At 39.1% G+C, this 20,913-nt stretch overlaps 2 protein-coding genes across 4 annotated transcripts; one reads left to right on the top strand and one right to left on the bottom strand.

Annotated features, from left to right (window-relative positions):
• Window positions 1–417: 417 nt before the first annotated feature.
• Window positions 418–3,353, bottom strand: LOC133528114 (flavin reductase (NADPH)). Of its 3 annotated transcripts, none has more exons than XM_061865340.1 (4): window positions 3,198–3,353; window positions 2,809–2,899; window positions 2,053–2,439; window positions 418–1,381 (listed from the first exon to the last, which is right to left on the bottom strand). In XM_061865340.1, exons 2-4 carry the CDS (start codon window positions 2,882–2,884, stop codon window positions 1,224–1,226), a joined length of 621 nt encoding a protein of 206 aa, XP_061721324.1. In that variant the 5' UTR covers window positions 2,885–2,899; window positions 3,198–3,353; the 3' UTR covers window positions 418–1,223. The 3 variants fall into 3 exon arrangements, with proteins under 3 accessions (XP_061721324.1, XP_061721326.1, XP_061721325.1); XM_061865342.1 differs by having other exon boundaries at window positions 3,193–3,346; XM_061865341.1 differs by lacking the exon at window positions 3,198–3,353 and adding an exon at window positions 3,018–3,174.
• Window positions 3,354–3,828: 475 nt separating this feature from the next.
• Window positions 3,829–20,741, top strand: LOC133528107 (protein RRP5 homolog). The gene is made up of 19 exons (XM_061865330.1): window positions 3,829–3,987; window positions 4,065–4,208; window positions 4,775–4,930; window positions 5,330–5,483; window positions 6,930–7,049; window positions 7,778–7,953; window positions 9,319–9,423; window positions 10,013–10,150; window positions 11,047–11,179; window positions 11,891–12,079; window positions 13,290–13,381; window positions 14,147–14,302; window positions 15,650–15,850; window positions 16,058–17,002; window positions 18,362–18,574; window positions 19,088–19,216; window positions 19,297–19,552; window positions 19,993–20,158; window positions 20,495–20,741. Exons 1-19 carry the CDS (start codon window positions 3,919–3,921, stop codon window positions 20,652–20,654), a joined length of 3,702 nt encoding a protein of 1,233 aa, XP_061721314.1. The 5' UTR covers window positions 3,829–3,918; the 3' UTR covers window positions 20,655–20,741.
• Window positions 20,742–20,913: the final 172 nt, after the last annotated feature.

Below are 20,913 nucleotides of genomic sequence, written 5' to 3' on the forward strand. Positions count from 1 at the left end.
AAAGTCGGACGTCATATCCATACATATATAAATACATATTTACGATCAAAGTAAACTGCTATAAAATAGACCGTGACTTATAGAGTAGTTTGACGGAGCTTTTTCAGACGGCCGAGGTTTAGCGAGGTCGTCAAGTAATAAGTTTGTAGAGCTAATCATGCCAGTTGGCCAGGTCGAATAAGTTGCCACGTTAACACGTGTTAAAACACACGCAAACGTGTAATTTTAGAGTTTTAAATTCATATTTTTAAGTTATTGAGCTGGAACAACTTTTCAGTGGCCAACTAAGTTAATGTTGGAAAAAGTTTTCTGACTATTGTATAACAATATTATAATCTCTTTGTCTCTGGTCTGGGTAGTCTAGTCTAGCTAGGGGTAGTGAGTATAGAATTGAGTGTAAAAAAGAAAAAGTGGATATAAACAGAAAAAAATATTTATTTAATAACATTAAAAGTATTTAATATACATCTAAAACTAGACTGTAAGTATACAAATATAAACCTTATTTTACATAACATTATAAACATACATAAGTCATGCATAGATGATGGAACTGTTTTGTAATAATAATGACCTTTTGATAATATACTAAGGTCCGTTGTTCGTTCCAATCCAACAGAGCAAACAAATTATGACTCTGAGAGCTTACCGCGACCACCGAACTATGCAAATTGCGGGCTTCTTTCTCTGTCACTCTGATTATGCCTTAATTGGAGTAAAAGATAAAGAGGCCCGCAATTTTCTAACTTCGGTATAACACAACCTCAGTGATTATTTTTTATACTGTAACACAATTCTATAGTGTTGTCTATTTAGCTTATTAAGGAAACATTTTTAATAAACTACGAGTCATTAGGCGGGTCCAGACAGAGCGAACATACGCGCGAGGCAATTTACTCGCGCACAAACCGGCCAGTGTAAATTAATGTGCCTCGGCCGAGGCGGCGCGCTCAGGCAAGGAAAACGCGCGCGCCGCCTCTGCCGAGGCACGTCTACACTGACCATTTTGTGTGCGAGGAAATTGCCTCGCGCGTATGCTCGCTCTGTGTGGACCCGCCTATTTAACTAAATAATCTTTAAAGATAAAAGATTTATTCTAAATAAAATAATCTTTTAAAATCAAGATTGTTAGGGTCAGTTCTAAAAGTTAAAAATAATATTGAATGACTGAATAATCTAATCAGACAATCTATAGCATGTGCCTGGCACATAAAAATTACATCCTAAGCTTTGGGCGCATTGGTAATACCAATAACAGACTTGTAGTACTTAGGTTCGCTCAGGGAGTTCACCAGGAACGCCCCCAGGTCGTACTTGGAGATGGCTCTGCCTGGAGACTTCTCCGGGTTCACTTCTATGATTACTTCCCTGCTTGGCTCATCTGTACAAAAAAATATGATTATGAGTAATGACCACAAATAAATAAATATTTGAGGACAATCTTACACAAATCAAGGTCATTCTCTAATTATATGACTATGACTGAGGTCAGACTCAACCCCTTCAAACTGTTCATACATTTGGTATGATTTGAAGGAGTTTAGACAAATCTAAAGAATGATCCCAACCTAGCCCAAACTAAGCAAAGTTTGCTAAACATAAAATATGTCCTTGATCAGTAACTTCAATATATGACAAGAATTAAGAAAGTCTAATCAGTTTGAAAAAGTGATATATGTTATGAGTTTAACGATTAAATACACATTATTATGCCAGCAAGGTACTAATAGAATACATTCATAATGTAACGCAAGAATATGTCCCTTATCCATAAGGATGAGATATGAGATTACTGGAGATAAGATACTTGGGAAAGTATGCCAACAAACTGCTAGAGTCAAACCAACTTATCTTTTGGCAGCGATTTTGGTGGATTTCGGTAGCCCAAACTGTGCAAGTGTTATTGAAACGTGAAACATCTATGAAATTATGATGTTTACTTAACACTTGCACAGGCTGGGCTATCAAAAACACTGCCAACTTAGCTTGGTCTGACTCTATACACTGTGGCAGACTAGTGTCAATGAATATTTGTGACTTAAAAAAACTCACCAGCAATATGTGGAGGGAACACAGCAACATAGTTCAAACCACTGTCCTTAACCACCTGATACATCCTCTTGTGGTCCTCATTCAGGTCCACAAACCTTGGGGGCACCTTGTCAGGCTCATAAAACAAGAATGCTGATAGACAGACTGACAAGATCTTCACACCCTTCGCTCGCATAGCTTCAATAATGTTCTTAGTGCCTTCAGACAGGTCAGAGGTAGGTTCCAGTTGGTTGTTGGTCCCCAGGGCTATGACTACTGCATCCATGTCTTCCACGGCATCATGGACGGAGTCTGGCTCGAGAACATTGCCTTGGAAGATATCAACTTTATCCTTCAGATGTGTAGGGAGTTTAGAAGGCGTGCGAACGAATGCACGTACTTCTAGGCCTGGTTAAAAGTTAAATTATAGATGAGTGGCTTAGGACAACATTAGCAAAATATGTATTGAGTAATACTGAGATTATGTACTTAGTGAATATACAATACAATCAATTTAAGATATTATTGTTGCAATTTTTACTAAAGACAGGTATTTGAAAGTTAGTGTGTGCTTGATAGTTGAAATCCATTTGATTTTCTACCTTAACTCAAATAAAATCTAGTCAATATTTAAAACATCTCACCCAATAGTATGATGCTTGTAATATTGATATTATAACTATTATAACAAGGCAAAAAAGAAATGTATAAAACCATGTAGATAGAATAAAACAAATTTATAAAAACCATATTGAAACTAATAATTCTAATTCTAACCCTTTTTTACAGCAGCTTCCACTGCACAGAGCCCTGTCATCCCTGTGGAGCCGAATATGACGATTTTGTTCACCATGATGATTGCTGGTCACTACAAACAAGCAGTAAAACAACTTTTATTTCAAATTATTGGTCTAGATAACAGGAAACACGAAAGCAATTAAATAACAGGTTATACTGGTTTAGCACCTAGTCTACGAGCCAAGTACCTTTATCTATATTGATATAATATGTAGATAACGCACGAAGTCACGACTACTTCAACCAAAACACACGATGATAATGCACACGAAATAATACTAAACTCTAATCGAAATGATTTAGTGACGCACGGCACGAGTAGACGAATGTGATTTCGAATAAATTATTATGGTAATTGAATACCTTACCGGTCCCTAAACGCTTGCTTGAGAATGCCCTCTTGCCCCTCCTAATCGACTTGTAAATTGGCTTTTAATATAGAGCAAATTGGTCACGTATTTCTTTTCTCGAGTTTTCAATTTCAATGCAATATACCCGGCAGCCGGCTGTCAAAATATAACCTGAACGGTTATGTAATACTGTAGTCATGTATGATTGGGCATAGGTTTTGGTGCCTTTTCATTTTGGTCTGGTTATAAGTGTGGTACCTGTTAATTTTTCTACTAACTTAGAAGTTTTAGAATTGATTTGATGAAACCATTGGGGGAAATAGAAATTCACAACATTTTGATTTCATCAGCATAGAGAAGTTGTACTTACTGGGTAATGCAATTGGGACGCATATTGACTGTAAATAAAACAATAAATTGGGTTATAATAGTGCGCATGGTATCACTTTTACTGCGTTTTATTAGCCGTACTTGCCATATATGCGCGTAAAAATTGTTCATGTACCAACTTTTCATACGACAAATAATGTATTTGTTGAAATAAATAAACAATTTACTAGCAATCAATTATAAACTAGACTTTAAACTTAGTTCACTTTTCACAAGTCATAAAACTAAAGTACATATTTTGACATTTATTTGCAACAGTGCAACAACGAAACGTTATAACCTCCAGAGTTCGCGTGGAGTGTATACATTTACAGAGTACTCATGTAAAATAAAATAACAAAATATAAAAATGACCGAAGAATACTTTCCCCGTGGCGGAAAAAAGCCTAATGTGACATATTTTAAGCAAAGCAGTAACGTAAGTGCTTAGTGCGGTAGATATATCGTCTCTGTTATGAATAGATGGGTTTAATTTTCAATACTTTTTCGTTTTAGTTTTTAGGTGCGGCAGAAAGAGGCCAAGGTAAGAAGAAAAAACAAAAGAAAAGACCAGAGAATGATGATGGATACTTATCTGATGAAGCGGTTAAGGAGGTGGATCAGTCATACAAAATGTGCGCATCAGGCATTGGATATAAGGTACACATTATATGTATAATTGAATTCTTAATTTCTCTTGAATATCTTGTTTATGTATACAAGGAAAATTATTAGTATCACAAACGTAATGAGTATCTTTGTATACAAAAAGCCTCTGACTGAAAAGTTATGGAAAAAAGCTTAGGAAAGGGGATTTTCTCATAAATTTCTAACCCATGTATATTGAGTTTCTTATTTCTTTAAGCCACTTTATTTTAAAATTCATCTTGACGACCTGTCTGGCCTAGTGGGTAGTGACCCTGCCTATGAAGCCGATGGTCCCGGGTTCAAATCCTGGTAAGGGCATTTATTCATGTGATGAGCATGGATATTTGTTCCCGAGTCATGGGTGTTTTCTATGTATTTAAGTATTTATAAATATTTATATATTATATATATTGTTGTCTAAGTACCCTCAACACAAGCCTTATTGAGCTTACTGTGGGACTTAGTCAATTTGTGTAATAATGTCCTATAGTATTTATTTATTTATCTAAACTGTTAAAGACATACTTATATACAAGTATTTTTTGTTTAATTTATTGTAAAACTTTAATATTTTTCAGACACTGAAACCAGGTGTGAATCTGCTGGGGCGAGTATGGAAAGTGCTAGATACAAAGCTGTGCATCTCAATGCCAGGCAAGACCGAGGGCAGTGTCATGGCCTGCCACATCAGCGAGCCCTACAACAAGATGCTGGAGGCTTATGTTAATGATGAGGTACTTGTTTATTACAACCATGAAAAATAATTAAAAGAAAATAATAATAAAGAAGTATACCATGTGATCTTCCATACAAACAGAGAAAATATTTCTAAATATTTTCCATTCTCCATTATTTTTTAGTATGTTATTGACAAAAAACTAGGTAGGCTTTTTTTTTTCAGAATTTTCAAAATACTTTTTTTTTTTTATGCGTATATTATGCTGAAGTGATCAACATCAAAATAATCAAAGTGATTTGTTTCATTTGTTAAGATTTAGTGGAAAACGTTTTCACCCGAAATGGAATTTAATAGAAAAATTACCATTATTTTGTTGGATTCATAAAGATATTCTTCCCTCTTACTTCTACTCAATTTATTTTACTTATATTACCCAACTTATTCCTTTAACCAGACAGAGAAAGTGCTAGAACTACCAGAGATGTTCAGTCCGGGACAGTATGTGGCAGTCCATGTATTAGAGGCAAATGGGAGCAGCGAAGGTGTCATGCTGTCCATGATGCCACAGCATGTCAACTCGGGGCGGTCACACTCTGACCTGCTGAAAGGTGTGTATACATACAATGAGAGAAAGAACTTATATTTATATTAAAAAGTTTGTGACAGACCAAAACACTATACAAATTATACTGTTTTACTCTTTTTTATAAATAATAAATAATAAATAAAATGATTTTATTTCGGATAAAAAATCCATAGTTGTTAGTTACATTTTTACATTTTCATTTTCATTTATACATTTCGTTGATGGCAAGCAAGCATACATCCCGCCTGATGGTAAGCAGTGTCCGTAGCTTTTGGATGCCTGCAACTCCAGAGGTGTTACATGCATATTGCCGACCCTAACACTCTGCACACTTCTTGAGCTCTGGCAACCTTACTCACCAGCAGGAACACAACACTATGAGTAGGGTCTAGTCTTTTTGGCTGCAGTTTTCTGTAAGGTGGAGGTACTTCTCCAGTTGGGCTCTGCTCTAGATCTGGAATGACATCCGCTGTGCTGTGCCCTACCAGACAAAGTGAGCTGACTGTCACAGTGCCCATACCTCTCTTTTGGACGTAGTTTAAGGACATACCCGGGTCCAATTGCCCACCTAGTTTTAGTCACAAACACAAGTCATAGTCAAAAGCATTTATTGCAAACATATTCCATAATATGACGACAACCGGTTTGGCTTAGTTGGTAGTTACCCTGCCTATGAAGCGATGATCCCGGGTTTGAATCCCAGTAAGGGCATTTAGTTGTGTGATGAACACAGAATTTCGTTCCTGAGTCATGGATGTCTTCTATTTATATAAGTATGTATTTATCTATATACGTATATATATCGTCGCCTAGTACCCATAGTACAACCTTTGCTTAGTTTGGGGCTAGGTCGATCTGTGTAAGATTCTCCCCCCAAATATTAGATAATGTGAACCTGACCCTATAAAGGCGCAGCAATCATAATAAAACATATAATTTAATAAAAAAACTATCCTAATACTTTACCTAATATTGTATGAGGTAAAAATTATTATCTTCTTCGTTCCATCCTGTTACCCCCTGCTGGGGTGTAGTGCTCGAACCATTTTCTTCCACTGACTCCGGTCCTGCGCAGCTTGGGTAACCTCCTCCCACCCCATCCCCTATACACCCAACTCTTGCTCCACGGAACGGCGCCAAGTAAATTTATGGCGACCATGTTTCCGTCTTCCGGGCATTTTCCAGGTCAGGGCCACTTTGGATAGGTGGGTGTCAGGCTTCCTGAGAATATGCTCAACCCAATGCCATTTGCGCGTTTGAATCTCCTTGTGTACGGGTGCTTGTCCAGTTATTCTCCATAAGTGAGCGTTTGTGATTTAATTAGCCCAAAAGATGCATAGAATTTGCCTTAAGTTTTTTTTTTACTTAACAATTATTATAAATAAATTTATTTAATCCATAAGCTGAAGCTAAGCAATTGGCTGAAACCTGATTGGCTCTTAATACTAATTTATTTACATTGGCACAGGGGACATTCTCCAGGCAGCCGTGTCATCAGTGGAGGACCATGGTTACGTGATGGATATAGGTGTGGCCAACACCAGAGCTTTCCTACCTAAAGCTGAAGCCAACCCTGAAATTGGGCTAGGTGAGTGACGTTGGATTTTTATTTTTTTTACATAGGATTTCACACCTCTGCGCAAGACATCTGTTGGCCCTGGGTAAAGTTTGCTGCTTTGTAATTGATAAAGAATTATAAATATGCTATTATAGTCTGTCAAGCGATTTCCGTCAATAGAAGAAAACGGCAAATTTCAAAAATGGTGCGATGCGATGGGTTGTCGTACCGTTCTACTCAGAAATTTGTTTGACGGACTATACTTAAGACTAAGATCATTCTATTTTTTTGTGGAAATGTAAACCAATTATTTTGCAAAAAGCTCGCTGATAATTATGATTACCTAATAAACGCGATAGTTTTCAGCTTTAAGATAATTTTGTTAAATATTTAATTAATGTAAATATCCAATAATCAAGTACCTAGGTAACGTCATGGCCCTCGATTTATGTCTCGTGACTGCGTGCTGTTGTAGCCCTAGCCAGCCCACTTATTGCTGTTAGCCTTTGATTTTACTGTCTTCTCTATCTCCTTATTCATAAACTCCTAATTTTATCTCTTTCCAAAAAACACACAACAACAACAACAACAAACACAACAATACTATAACAATACAAACAACACAACAAACACAACAACACTATAACACTAACACTATAACAATTTTCTTAAGGGCAAAAAAATATTCAACAGCACACACTCTATACCTCCACATTGTGACACTAAAAAGTTAATTTACCCACTTATCGTCTTTTTAGACACGGGCATGTTGGTCTGGACTAGCGTGAAGTCAGTAACAACGTCAGCAGACAACAGTATAGTGTCGCTGAGCGCTGCTCTGGCCGCGCTGCAGAAGGCGCTGCGCCGCAAGAAGCTTGCGAGCCTGGAAAAGGGTTTGCTGCCCGGCACCGCCCTGGAGTTCACCGTCGACAAGGTGTGTATACAACAACGTGTCTCTAGTCTCTGCCGACATTGACCGAGATCCCGAGTAGAGTTTCTTCTCAGGATTTTTTATTTATTTACAGTAACGTTACAGCTATCATGACAGTTGCCCAATGCGATAGTGTAGCAAATATTAGCGTAGGTGCAGAAATATAATTAATTCTAAGAACTATAACATATTAAAAACAAAGCGACTTTAATGAATTCATTCTCAGAACAATCCGATCAATCCGGGTAGCAACATCTTCTAATATGGTGATTTATTAGATTAGATAAACATAAAAAATATATACTATAAAAATTAAATTAATACAAATAAATCATCAATAAATAGGAGGATACTGTATTAGCCGTTCGCAATGATATATACTCTTTAATTATCGTGTATGTAGATATCGTGTATCGAGGCTGTTCCGAAGTATTAACCTATTGACCGCCACAGTCGGCTCTGGCCGTCATCGGAAAGTCTTGCCAAGGACGCCAACGTCGGCTACAGCCGACAGCTTCGCCAATTGAATAGAAAATTTCGCGGAACTCCATAAAGTTCAGTTTCGCTTAAATAATCGCGTGTGCCTGGCGTCCGGGGCGTGGCATATTCCTTCGCCGTCTGGCGTTCAAGAGGTTAAATCGTAAATCATTAATTTCTCCGTTAATACTGTGGCGTTTGGAATGAGACTTTGTACATGGGTTAGAAATACCCTAATCGACACGTCCTCATCTACGTCCAGAGAGTCGAGAAACGTTGTATAGTTGACGTCAGACATCAGTTTAGTCTCGCTGAGCGCTACTCCGGCCGTGCTACAGAAGGCGCTACAAGACGCTCGCCAGCCTTGAGAAGAGCTCGCTGCCATATTGTATTTTGAACTATATTTTGACAAATCAAACTTCTGATATTCTTTCAATTCGGTCTCATGGATCACTTGATGGAATAGCAATGAAAGTGTAGAATATAGATGGTGAAAGGGGTACAGGGAAGAAGAGTAGCAGGAGAAAAAAACAAGTAGGTATATGAAATAGCTATAGAGGCCGCGAGGGACAGCGTCTGTGTGTGACAGTGGTCAGTTAGCAACTGATTTGGGTTCGATACAGGTACGTATGCATCTATGTATGTATATATAACGTTGCATGTCGCTCGTGCTCACCATTCAATACGTAAGTATAGATTTATTTATATTTGAATGTACATCTCCATACGGAATAGGTAAGTTAAAAGGTATATATAGATATAAGTATAGGTAAGTATTAGTTTTAAGTTTCTTTTTCAGATTCTGTCATCTACAGAAAGGTTTCTTTAGTAAATTGATTATTTGGATTCGCATAACAACGCGTGATTCAATAGATTGAGTAAATATTTCAGCCGCTGGACAACGGCATCGAGGGCCGCGTGCTGGACGCCACGGCGTACGTGCAGCGCTTCCACGCCGACCGCAGCAAGGACAAGAAGCCCGCACTCGGACAAAAGGTACCGTCCTGTTAGCTGACAATTTGTGAACCTTCTTGCTAAGACTTAAGGTCCAATGATGGTCAATTGAGACTTGTTGTTAGTACCTACCACATTGAATTGACTTTTTGACAATATTTTTCATTACTATCCTGATTTTTGTGAGGATCAATGAACTCCAATAAAGTCTTATGTTTATAATAAATCTACTCGTTTAAAATACTACTTACCAACGGATTAGATAAAGCAAAAGAACAGTTTGAAATAAGACAGATGTTTCCATCGAGATTCTCGTGATTATCGAGATCTTACGAGCGTTACGCATTACGTACAGTCAAGTCTGAAAATATATACACGACCTTACTGCCCATATATTAAAGTAATGTATATATATTTTTGGCACTTTGTCCGTATCGATATTTTCAGACGTGACCGTACCAACCGTATAGAAAAACAAAAAATAAAGTTTTTTTTATGACATACAAACGCTTTTATATATATACAAGAATTATACAATATACTAACATTAGCCTTAAGATAACAACGGTCACTAACAAAATATGATCCAAGTTGGTCGTAAATAAATGGATCGTTCGACTTTGTTTTACAGATTCGGGCCCACGTGCTGTACGTGATGCCGACTCGCGGCGCGCCGTTTCTGACGACGAGGAACATCTTCGAGAGCGCGCGCCCCGACCTCGAGGAAGAGGTGAAGCTGAAAGAGGGCGACATCGTGGAGGCAGCACAGGTATGTTTATCATCGTGGCCCTAGTGAAAAAGGGTACAAGTCTCTGGCAGTTTAGGTGTATAAGGGCATAAGTGTTACGTGGAACTTACACCCCTTTACACCTGCGCTGCCAGAGACTTGTACCCTTTTTCACTAGGGCCACAGTATTATACCTTTCTTAACAACTGGCCGAAGGAAGCACTGAATACCCCTTTTTACATGGAAATCAATGGGACAGATCTTTGCCCAGCAATGGAGCACTCAAGTCGCTTGGTAAAAGAGGTAAGTTACTAATTTACCTCCAATTCAAAAAGCCAACACCGTCTTTTGCATATGTAAAATTAATTGCTACTTCTAGCTTTTAAATTGGGGTCCTGTCCTGATAACTAGTATGGAAGGTCTTGTTTGGACTCGTGTAACTTGTGAAATGTTTTAACTAGGGCTATCATTTTGATGTCATCTTTTAGCTGATATCCTGTACTGTCTTTTAAGAATAAAAAAAGTACAGGTCAACGACCTCATTTTCGAAAAAAAAGTTAAAATGTGAAAAAAAAATTTTTTTGAAGACAATTTTTATCTTCGTTATTAATTCTTGAGTATTTGTGAAAAATTCTCTGTAACATTTATGCTTGAAATGTATGCCCTAATTCGTAAGCTATCGAATGATTTTTTTTTTAAATGTGCGATAGGTAAATGGACAGATAATGGTACATTAACCAAGTGCAATCGTGTTTGGCGCCATAAAACTTTGAAGGGGTGCATTTTTAAAATGGTTAAGAAAAAACATAGGCATGGGGGGTGATTTGTCGATAAAATTCATCGTACTATACGTGGTTAATGGCTCCACTATACGTGCACAAACACTTTGTATAGGAATAGGTTGCATGTTTTGAATATAATAATAATTCTTTACTCAGGTGCTAAAGATAGCTGGGCGCTCGATCCACTTCAAATTGGGCAAAAAATGCGTGGGAACGATGAGTCTCCGGCGCGTCGCCGTGCACGAGGACCTCACCGACGAGCAGGTCGTGGCGCAGTCCTACCCCGTCGGTAAATAATTAAATTAATACTTACCTAGGGAAAATCTTATACGATCACCTAGTCTCACACAAAGTTACCCTAGTTAAAGAGAGTTTGGTGGATTGTGAAAGAAAATTTTGTAGACATAGTAAATAGGTAGGTAGGGAGATAGGTAGGTAGTAAATACCCGTCATTGGCTAAAGGTTGTGGCGCCATCGCTGGAAACGATGCCGCCATACCTTTGGCCTTTGGTCTATTGGATGGCGCCACTTTGATATTTAACAAATTTAACACATATCAGTGAAAGAATAAGGATCAAAGTCAAATGGTGTTCTAAAAGTTTTAATAATTTGTCGAAAGATGATAGTAAATTTACTGTGGCTACAAAGTTTTCTTTGACAAACCACCTCTATTTCAAATTCTCTTTGCCCCAGCTAAGGGTCTCCCTAGAGGTGCCCAAAATATTGACGACATCGTTTATTACTGCGCTTGAAATACATATGTTATAATGTAGAAACACTTCATAATTCTGCCCTCTTGTCTTGATTGTTATTATCCGGTTCGGTCCGGACCCGTTCTACATCCGAGGTCTTATTTGAGTGAGCAACGTCAGAACGTTGTTTAAGCAGCTTAATTACATGGCCAATTTGAATTAATTCATAATACCTAGGTCCATGCAATGATAGATATATGTACAGATTGACGTGCCCTATATTTTCACACTTCATTTCTTTTTCCCAGGCAGCACACACCGCGTCCGCGTGTTAACCTACAACTTATCGGACTACATCTACCACGTGACCGACGAAACCAAACTGCTCACTGAGAAATACTTCTCCCACTCTCAACTGAGTCTGGGCGAGCTGGTCACTGGGACCATTCGCACTGTGGCCGACAACCATGTCACTGTCACTGTGGGCCGACTGTCAGGTAAGACCTAACCTAGCCTACAGACTGTCTAGGATCACCGAGGAATACTTCTCCCACTCACAACTGAGTCCGGGCGAGCTAGTCAATGGGACCATTCGCACTGTGGCCGACAACCATGTCACTGTCACTGTGGGCCGACTGTCAGGTAAGACCTAACCTAGCCTACAGACTGTCTAGTATCACCGAGGAATACTTCTCCCACTCACAACTGAGTTCGGGCGAGCTGGTCACTGGGACCATTCGTACTGTGGCCGACAACCATGTCACTGTCACTGTGAGCCGGCTGTCAGGTAAGACCTAACCTAGCCTACAGACTGTCTAGGATCACCGAGGAATACTTCTCCCACTCACAACTGAGTCCGGGCGAGCTAGTCAATGGGACCATTCGCACTGTGGCCGACAACCATGTCACTGTCACTGTGGGCCGACTGTCAGGTAAGACCTAACCTAGCCTACAGACTGTCTAGGATCACCGAGGAATACTTCTCCCACTCACAACTGAGTTCGGGCGAGCTGGTCACTGGGACCATTCGTACTGTGGCCGACAACCATGTCACTGTCACTGTGAGCCGGCTGTCAGGTAAGACCTAACCTAGCCTACAGACTGTCTAGGATCACCGAGGAATACTTCTCCCACTCACAACTGGGCGAGCTGGTCACTGGGACGATTCGCACTGTGGCCGACAACCATGTCACTGTCACTGTGGGTCGGCTGTCAGGTAAGACCTGCCATGGTAAACTGTAAGGTTGTTTATTAACTTAAGTCGCAGAAAAGTATTTAAACCATTGAACGTCATGCATCGTGTGCGGAATGTACGAAGGTTCATATTGGTCTGAAACCGCGCGCGTCAGTTGACTTCAGGTTAAATTAACACCGCATTAGCAGCTCAAGAAAATTAAACGCCACCCAGATATACAGAATGAAATTTTAATTACCAGCCGTACTCTGCGTAGTGACTTTATAGGTCATACTGAACAACTATTAAAATGAGACCAATGCCGAAATCGCGAAAAATATTTGGTTGTTTCACACATTCCGGCTGATGTGATACCGCTGATTTCTATGGGACAGCCAAATATTTTTTCGCGATTTCTACATTGGTCACATGTCCCATAATAAATTCACAGAGTACGGCTGAAATGGTTAAAATTTCACCCTGTATAAGTGTAATTGTTGCAAGACGCAATGCAAGTAGAGATTTTGTTTCAGGCTACGTACCGAAATTACATATATCGGACGCAGGCGTGTACATCGATCCTAAGAAGGCAACCACCTCCAAACTCACCAAGAAGAAATACAAGGTCAGCGTCAGCATAATAATTAAGCAAGTTTTAATTGAGTGTTTATTGTCTGCTGCTTTCGAATTTAAGGGGTTCCCTGTGGTTTCCATCGATTTTTGACAAGTTTTGAGTCGTTACTCCTACATTTGCACTACTAGATAGAATTATAACTTATAAGGCAAACGGATATCGGTTCTTCAATCTTTTATCCCTATTCTGGCCTGCCGGATTGTGAAAGAAATTAATACTTAATATTTATATTTTTTTAAACATTGTCTAAAAACACTTTTTTCGTTACTTAATTGCTGTGAAGGATCTTACATATACGAAAATTACATATTTGGGTTCGTCTTTGGCGTATCTTAAAACTGATCAGAGATTTTAGTTTTAAACTAATTAACATAAAAGTTATGGCCAGAAAACCAGTTTTTTGGCCTAAAATTGTTCAACTTTGGTGGCAAATATCTCGAAGACAATGAACTTTGAAGTAAATATGGGATACATACTATATTGCTTTAAGCCCAAAGCTTAAAAAAACATTAGAAAAACAAGGGATTCAGATCGAAGGTCATTGGCGCCAGGGAGCCCCTTAACGTAAATTTCAGTTCAGATGCCGCTTCTTTAATTCGGGAATTGGCTAAAAGTACTTTAACAATGTTTAAATGTTATTGAGTGCGGTGAAATAAAATAAGGAATTATTATTCGAATATTTTGCAAAATATCCATGGGAAAATCCAATAATTTTAGAAGTTATACCAGTATGCCTGACTGAAATGATGTTTTCAGGTTGGTCAAGAAGTAAAGGCGCGTGTGTTGTCCGTGGACGCCGCGAAGCAGACGTTGATGCTGTCACTCAAGCCGTCACTAGTCGCTCCTGACGCTGCGCTGCTAACTTCGTATGAGACGGCTGAAATTGGAAAGGCCTATACTGGAGTTATAAAGGTATGATTTATATCTTTAACACTCCTATGCAAGGATATAGATAAATAATTCAGCCTATATAGGCTGAATACCAAGTATGAATAGGACGTATATACGTCCCACTGCTGGACGCAGGCCTCCTCTCAGAGAGCTTGGGATATAATCTCCACGCTAGCCCATTGCGGATTGGGAACTTCACATACAAGTCATACAACTTTGAATTTCTTCGCAGATGTATGCAGGTTTCATCACGATGTTTTCCTTCACCGAAAAGCTATTGGTAAATATCAAATGATATTTCGTACGTATGTTCCGAAAAACTCATTGGAGCCAGTATATGAACCCGCGACCTCCGGATTGAAAGTCGGACGTCATTTCCACTCGGCCACCACCGTTTTTATTAAGGGTGCAGATAGCCTCCAAAAATTTTGGTCGAATGTTTGTTGTGGCCATAAAGCCCGAAAATCAAATCCCACTGACTTGCTTATTTAAAATATTTATGATGGCGTGTTGGCAATTTTCACGCTCTACCACTGGTCGGTCGACTTGCAGTGGTTCTGTATTTCTTTAAATGGTTTAAATTGAAGAACTTATGTTGCACAATCGTTCATTTGTTTAGTAGAAACAAGCAATATTTGACGACCGGTCTGGCCTAGTGGGAGCACTGGGTATTGACCCTGCTTATGAAGCCGATGGTCCCGGGTTCACAGATATTTGTTCCTAATTCATGGGTGTTTTCTGTGTATACACCGTGTTTTTATTGAATTTCGTTAACTTAGGGGTTTCGGTAAGTACGTTTAAGGAAACTAAATGGCAAAGTTAATTTAAAAAAAAAATGTGTATTTTTTTTACTATTTTCATTTTTATAAAAAGTAACTAAATGTTGCATATAGCGTTGTTGTAACACGGGCATTACATTTAACTCAACCAAACAATTGAAAACTGTGACATATCAATGTCATTTCGAACGTCGATCGTCCGAGATAGTACTTACGTTTAGTAGCAAATGTATGAACTCGCACTAAACACTAATCAATAAGTAAACAGGCCCTAAGGCAAGTGTACACGCTCGTAAGGGCCTTATAAGATAAAAAATAATGATTGATTATCCCCGAAATGGAGTTAATTTAAATATCGGTGTCTTTGAGAAAGTTACTTACTTTAAGCTCAGGAATGCACCCTCGAAATTAACGCAAATAAAAAAAAAACACGGTGTATAAGTAAGTATTTCTCTATTTACGTATGTGTATCGTCGCCGGGTGCCCAAAGTACAAGCTTTGCTTAGTTTGGGGCTAGGTCATTCTGTGGAAGATTGTCTCAAAATATTTATTTATTTTTTAATAGTAACATGTTTCACTCAATTTGCAGGTTGTAAGGGACTTCGTCCTAGTATCGTTCCTGAACGAAGTGATAGCCTACGTCCCCCGCAAACAAGTGTCCCGGACGCCCGTCACCAACCTCACCGAGGCCTTCCACCCGGGACAAGTGGTGACCTGCACGGTGCTGCAGGTGGACGCTCAGAATAGGAAGATGCTGGGCAGCCTGACTATAGCGCCCTTCTGGCCAGCGGTACGTGAACGTTTGCAAATAGGCAGCAGTGATATGTACTCGTCTCAGTATGTTATTCTGAATATTTCAATACCCAACTGTACTCCGCCTATAGGATCCATGATCACGTCACTTTTGACTTGACCCACTATTTTTACTAATCACATCTTTCAATTCACTTCTGTCATGAATAGATTTTCGTTTATTCACAAAAAAATTTTTTTACAGAAACGAAGTAACGAACATCACGAGAAACGCAAAAAAGAAACTGAAGACGATGAACTGCCAAAAAAAAAGCGTAAAACAAGTGAATCTGAAGACACAGACACAAAAACAACAAAGAAAAAGAAAGATAAGAAAAGTACGGCAAAAGACGTTTCAGAGAATAGTGACGCTGAAGATATAGATCCTAAGAGGAAAAACAAAGATAAACAAAATAAAAAAGACAAAAAAGTTAAAGAAGTGTCAGAAGAAAGCGACGCCATAGAGACTGACATACATGAAGACAGCGACCAAGTATTAAAACCACAAGACTTAGCTCTTATAGACTTATCAAACTGTCAAACAGCTAAGCAATGGAAAAAACGCGTAGTATCCTTAATGAAATCCATCAATTGTAGATTACACAGAATAAAAAGGATAGACAAAAAGATACTAAAAATAGAGGAAGAAGGTTTGTCAGTTAAAAATAAGAAATTTCACACAGCCATGCATCAAGAGAAGCTAGTTATCGAAGAGAGAACAAAGAAATTGATGGAAGCGATGAAAATTGCACACGAAAAATTGAAAGAATTTGACGAAGAAGAGTACAGAGATCCAAATTACAAAGAGAAGCAGAAACAGAAAAAGAAAGAGAAATTAAAATCTTCAAAGCCAGTAAAAGATGATGATGATTCATCTGAAGAAGGGATAGTTCCTGAAAAGAAAAATAAAAAGAAGGCTAAATTAAAAGTGAAAGAAGCTGATAAAACTAAAGAAGATGCAAAAGCAGGCAAGAAAAGGAAACAAGAGAAGAATAAAGAAGTGAAAGAAGTGGTAGATAAGAGTAAAGACATCAAAGTAGTGGAGAGCTTAGAGCCGGCGCTCGAGGTGCCCAGCGCTAAGGAGTTCTGGGCGGAGAATAATCATCAGGCCAACAAGGTGGAAGAATCTTCTAGCAGTAGTGAAGATGAGGTTTGTTCCTAGATTTTTCTATTGTATTCATTTTTAATTTCGCTCGAATTTGTTGTTTAAAAGGCAAGTGAGAGATAGACGACATTTTTCGAAGTACCTTTTCAGTCACGATTATTTGGTATGAGATGAACTTCTTACGCTTTTTCCTGAATTGTTTTAACGCATCTATTTATATAAAACACGTATTGTATGTTATCATAGTTCACCGATATACTTTCAACAAACGAAACGAACAACAAAATGAGTTCTAGGTTTTTCAGAATCTATGTATAGGCAATAACGTCACACCAGTGCGTAAGATTATACCAAAATGAAATTATCTTTTCACGCCACTGTTCGGAAATGGGGCAATAGATGGTCTAAAACCAAGCTGGAAAGTAGGCAATAGCTGTAGCACCTGAACCACCACTACTACAATGTTTAATTGTTGTCATCATCTGTCAATGGTGATAGTAAAAGGTTTTTTTTTTGGCGCAACTTTTTTCTTCACCAAAATGAAATTAGGTTATTGATAGGACCAATTACTTATTAAAAAAAGGAACGTCAAAACCATTCAGTTCATGCTTAAGGCGTTTTACTTTTGTAGCTGTTGGTGTTTTTCTTTAGCAAAAATACTTCTAAGTTTAGAGTCGGTTTGAAGTAAACAACAGAAAAACGCCTAAAGGGATAAAAAAAGTAAAAAAGGCGGGATTAGAAAATACTTGCCGAATTGGATAGTGTAAATTGTGTCAATTGTGTGTGACTAAAAAATACAAGTAAAACGTATCTACGATATAAAAAACAACGGGTTGCACTCCGGGAGTGCCGGCAGAAGTGAAAACTTGAATATTAACGTTGTGCATTTTTGATATTTTGGCATGGTTCGGGAATAATTTTGCACGAACTGCTTTAATTATCAGTATAAAAGTACTATCTATTCATTGCATGCGTCCTGCGCCGTCAAAAGGAAACAGCAGGCGCAGGCATATATTTTCGCCGCGCGGTAGAAAGAGAGGGGGATACTTCCTTTCCTACGCCGCGCGGGCGGTCTAATGGCTTCAATGACATAGGTGTCCGTCTTACGTATTTTCAATCTGACGAATCTGTCGGTCACGTGACCTGTCGCGAGTTTAACATTTTTTCCCCATCACAAAAAGTGCACAGCGTAAAGAAGTTTTCACTTCATAAATAAGTTCTTTCAGTGAAGAAAATATAAATGTTCCCGGCAAAAAGAGATGTCGTTTTCGTTCAACAATTGTCCTCACGCCAATATAAATATTAATTTCTATTAAAGTACTTACAGTTACAGGCCTCCACTAACGTTTGAGCGGTTTTCCGGCTTCTCCTACAATGTACTAAAGTCTCATTGTATACCACCAGGAAACCGAGCAGCCCAAAAAGAAGCGAAAGAAGCTCACAGCGGCCGAAAAAGTAGCGAAGGCCCGCGCCGAAGAAGAGAGACTCCGCGAACTGGAGCGGCGCGCCGCCGACAGCGCGGCGCAGCCCCGGAGCTGCGAGCAGTTCGAGCGCGCGCTGCTGGCCCGCCCCAGCTGCAGCCAGCTGTGGATCGCCTACATGGCCTTCCATCTGCAGGTAATATAAACTCTACTTCTTGCTATTACTGTAATGAACTTCTTGCTATTACTATATCTACCATCTTTTACACGACTGTTTGGTATTTCGTTTACAATCGAGTACAGTGTGCGATCATCGCAATGTTCTATTCATAATCAAAAACGTTACCAGTCATATTATCGTTTGTCACCTTGTCGTACAACTATGCTAAAAAAGTTTTTATGGTGATTCTTCTGAAAATTCAGTAGTTTTGAAAAATTGGTTGGGGAGGTGGTATTTTGGCAAATGAATGTATCATTGAATGTAAGAAAACGTCGCCAATATTTTGTACAGAAGAGCTCAGTAGCATTAGAAATTGAGTTTCAGGAATCTCAAAGATCCACATTTTTTTTGATGAAAATCCTAGGAGTAAATTTTATTGTTGTCTTGAAGAAATTGCAGGTTCTTGTAACTCGCGAGTTTGCCTAAAAGATTAAAATTATTTGCCTACATCCATTTATCTATTTACACTATTGTTATCTTTGCCCATAGGCGACGGAGATCGACAAAGCACGTGCAGTGGGCCGGAAGGCGCTGAATACTATCTCTTTCAGGGAGGAGGATGAAAAGCTCAACGTGTGGCTCGCTATGCTTAACGTCGAGAACCGGTTCGGCACAAAAGTATGTTACAAAATTAGGTTTTTTGAAGTCTTTAAATGAATGATATATGCTAAGGAACAACTGCAATTCGCATGTTACAGGAGTCCCAACAAAAAACGCTAGAAGAAGCCCTCCAAATGAACGACACCTTCAAAGTACACTCCAAACTCCTGGACATCTACGTCGACACCTCCAAGCAGCAGGAACTGTCCTCGCTCGTCGACCTCATGCTGCTGAAATACAAGAGGAATCCCACCAACTACATCCAATGTGGGGCGGCCTGCTTCAAGCTGGGCTTGGTGGACAAGGCCAGGCATGTCATGCAGAAGGCGGTTAGCGTGCTGGAGAAGAAAGAACGTAAGTGCTTAGAGCATAGGATTGTTTATCCCGTGTTACATTAATATAGGAATCCCACAAACTTACGTACAATCCGCATAGTAGAGAAGCAAAAGCGAAAGGTTGATTCTTATATCTGTATGCATAGAGTTGTTTATCGCGTGTCAACATACAGTGTGGGTTGACGTTTTTCAAACTAGACATAAGGTCGTATAGTTTGATAGACAGCCGTAACTTTCAAAGATATTCGGGACAGTCACAAACATGTACAAATTTGTACAGTCAACAAAAGCAGAGAACCAGAACATTAAGCATCACGACACATCACTCACCACTTCGGTGCAATGTCACGGCCAAATAAATTATTTTTTGTTGGAGGTATTGATTTAATGTGTTTCAATAAAGTTTGTTAAGACGAGCCTTATAAAGTCTGGAATTAACGTACTAACGATTTTTTTCAGACGTTACTGTCCTAGTGCAATTCGCTCTTCTAGAGCGTGCGCACGGCGAGCGCGAACGAGCAGAGGCGCTGTTCGAGCAAGTGCTCGCCGTGTACCCGCAGCGCCTCGACGTGTGCGCCGCGTACGCCGACATGCTCGCCAAGGACCGGGACATTCAGGCCGTCAGGTGAGTCAGGACCCCAATGTTTTTATTAAGTATGTACTTTGATCTAACCCAAAACAACATCTCCGAGGAACGCTGAACATACTCTTTGGTCATTCTTCTTGCACAATTCCCCTCTCAACCTAGCCGTAATTCCTAGGAGAAACAAATACTATCGATCATTGTAAATTAGACCATTGCCTTAAATTATCGTTTTATGTTTGAGATTTTCTCTTGATGCATCAATCCTTGCATTGATATTATTTTGACAAACCATTCGTCCTTGCACAACTCGCGTGTGCATTTTTTTCCTTTAAAACAATTATTATTTTTGTATCATAATGTTATATACTTCCACAGACAAGTAATGGAGCGGATGACGTCCCAGAAACTACCAGCACGTAAAATGAAGACCCTATTCAACAAGTGGGCTGAACTTGAAGACCGCATCGGCGACGCCGACCGCGCCGACCAGGTGCGGGAACGCGCTGTCAAGTTCATGGAGACCGCCAAGTTCTAACCATAATGATGAAATGTTCCGATAATTTGTACCATTTTAATATTTGTAACTTATAATATGTGATGTGAAATAAATTGTTATATTTTATGTTGAGTTTTTTCATTAAATACAGATTACATATCAAAATAGTACAGTGTATCTACAAATGCTTAAACATGTATTCGTTCCTTGTAAAATGAAGACGCTATTCAACAAGTGGACGGGGCTGGAAGACCGCATCGGCGACGCCGACCGCTCCGAGTAAGTGCGAGAACGCATT

The sequence above is a fragment of the Cydia pomonella genome, chromosome 19 (assembly GCF_033807575.1).
Source record: "Cydia pomonella isolate Wapato2018A chromosome 19, ilCydPomo1, whole genome shotgun sequence".
Lineage (NCBI taxonomy): Eukaryota > Metazoa > Arthropoda > Insecta > Lepidoptera > Tortricidae > Cydia > Cydia pomonella.

Excerpts from the sequence above, each read along its gene's own strand:
- LOC133528107 (XM_061865330.1), top strand. The coding sequence starts at position 3,919 with ATGACCGAAGAATACTTTCCCCGTGGCGGAAAAAAGCCTAATGTGACA. Across the intron at positions 4,931-5,329 it reads AGGCTTATGTTAATGATGAG|ACAGAGAAAGTGCTAGAACT; the intron begins GTACTTGTTTAT and ends TCCTTTAACCAG. Across the intron at positions 11,180-11,890 it reads GGCGCAGTCCTACCCCGTCG|GCAGCACACACCGCGTCCGC; the intron begins GTAAATAATTAA and ends TCTTTTTCCCAG.
- LOC133528114 (XM_061865340.1), bottom strand. The coding sequence starts at position 2,884 with ATGGTGAACAAAATCGTCATATTCGGCTCCACAGGGATGACAGGGCTC. Across the intron at positions 2,440-2,808 it reads GGAAGCTGCTGTAAAAAAGG|GCCTAGAAGTACGTGCATTC; the intron begins GTTAGAATTAGA and ends ACTTTTAACCAG. Across the intron at positions 1,382-2,052 it reads GTTCCCTCCACATATTGCTG|ATGAGCCAAGCAGGGAAGTA; the intron begins GTGAGTTTTTTT and ends TTTTTTGTACAG.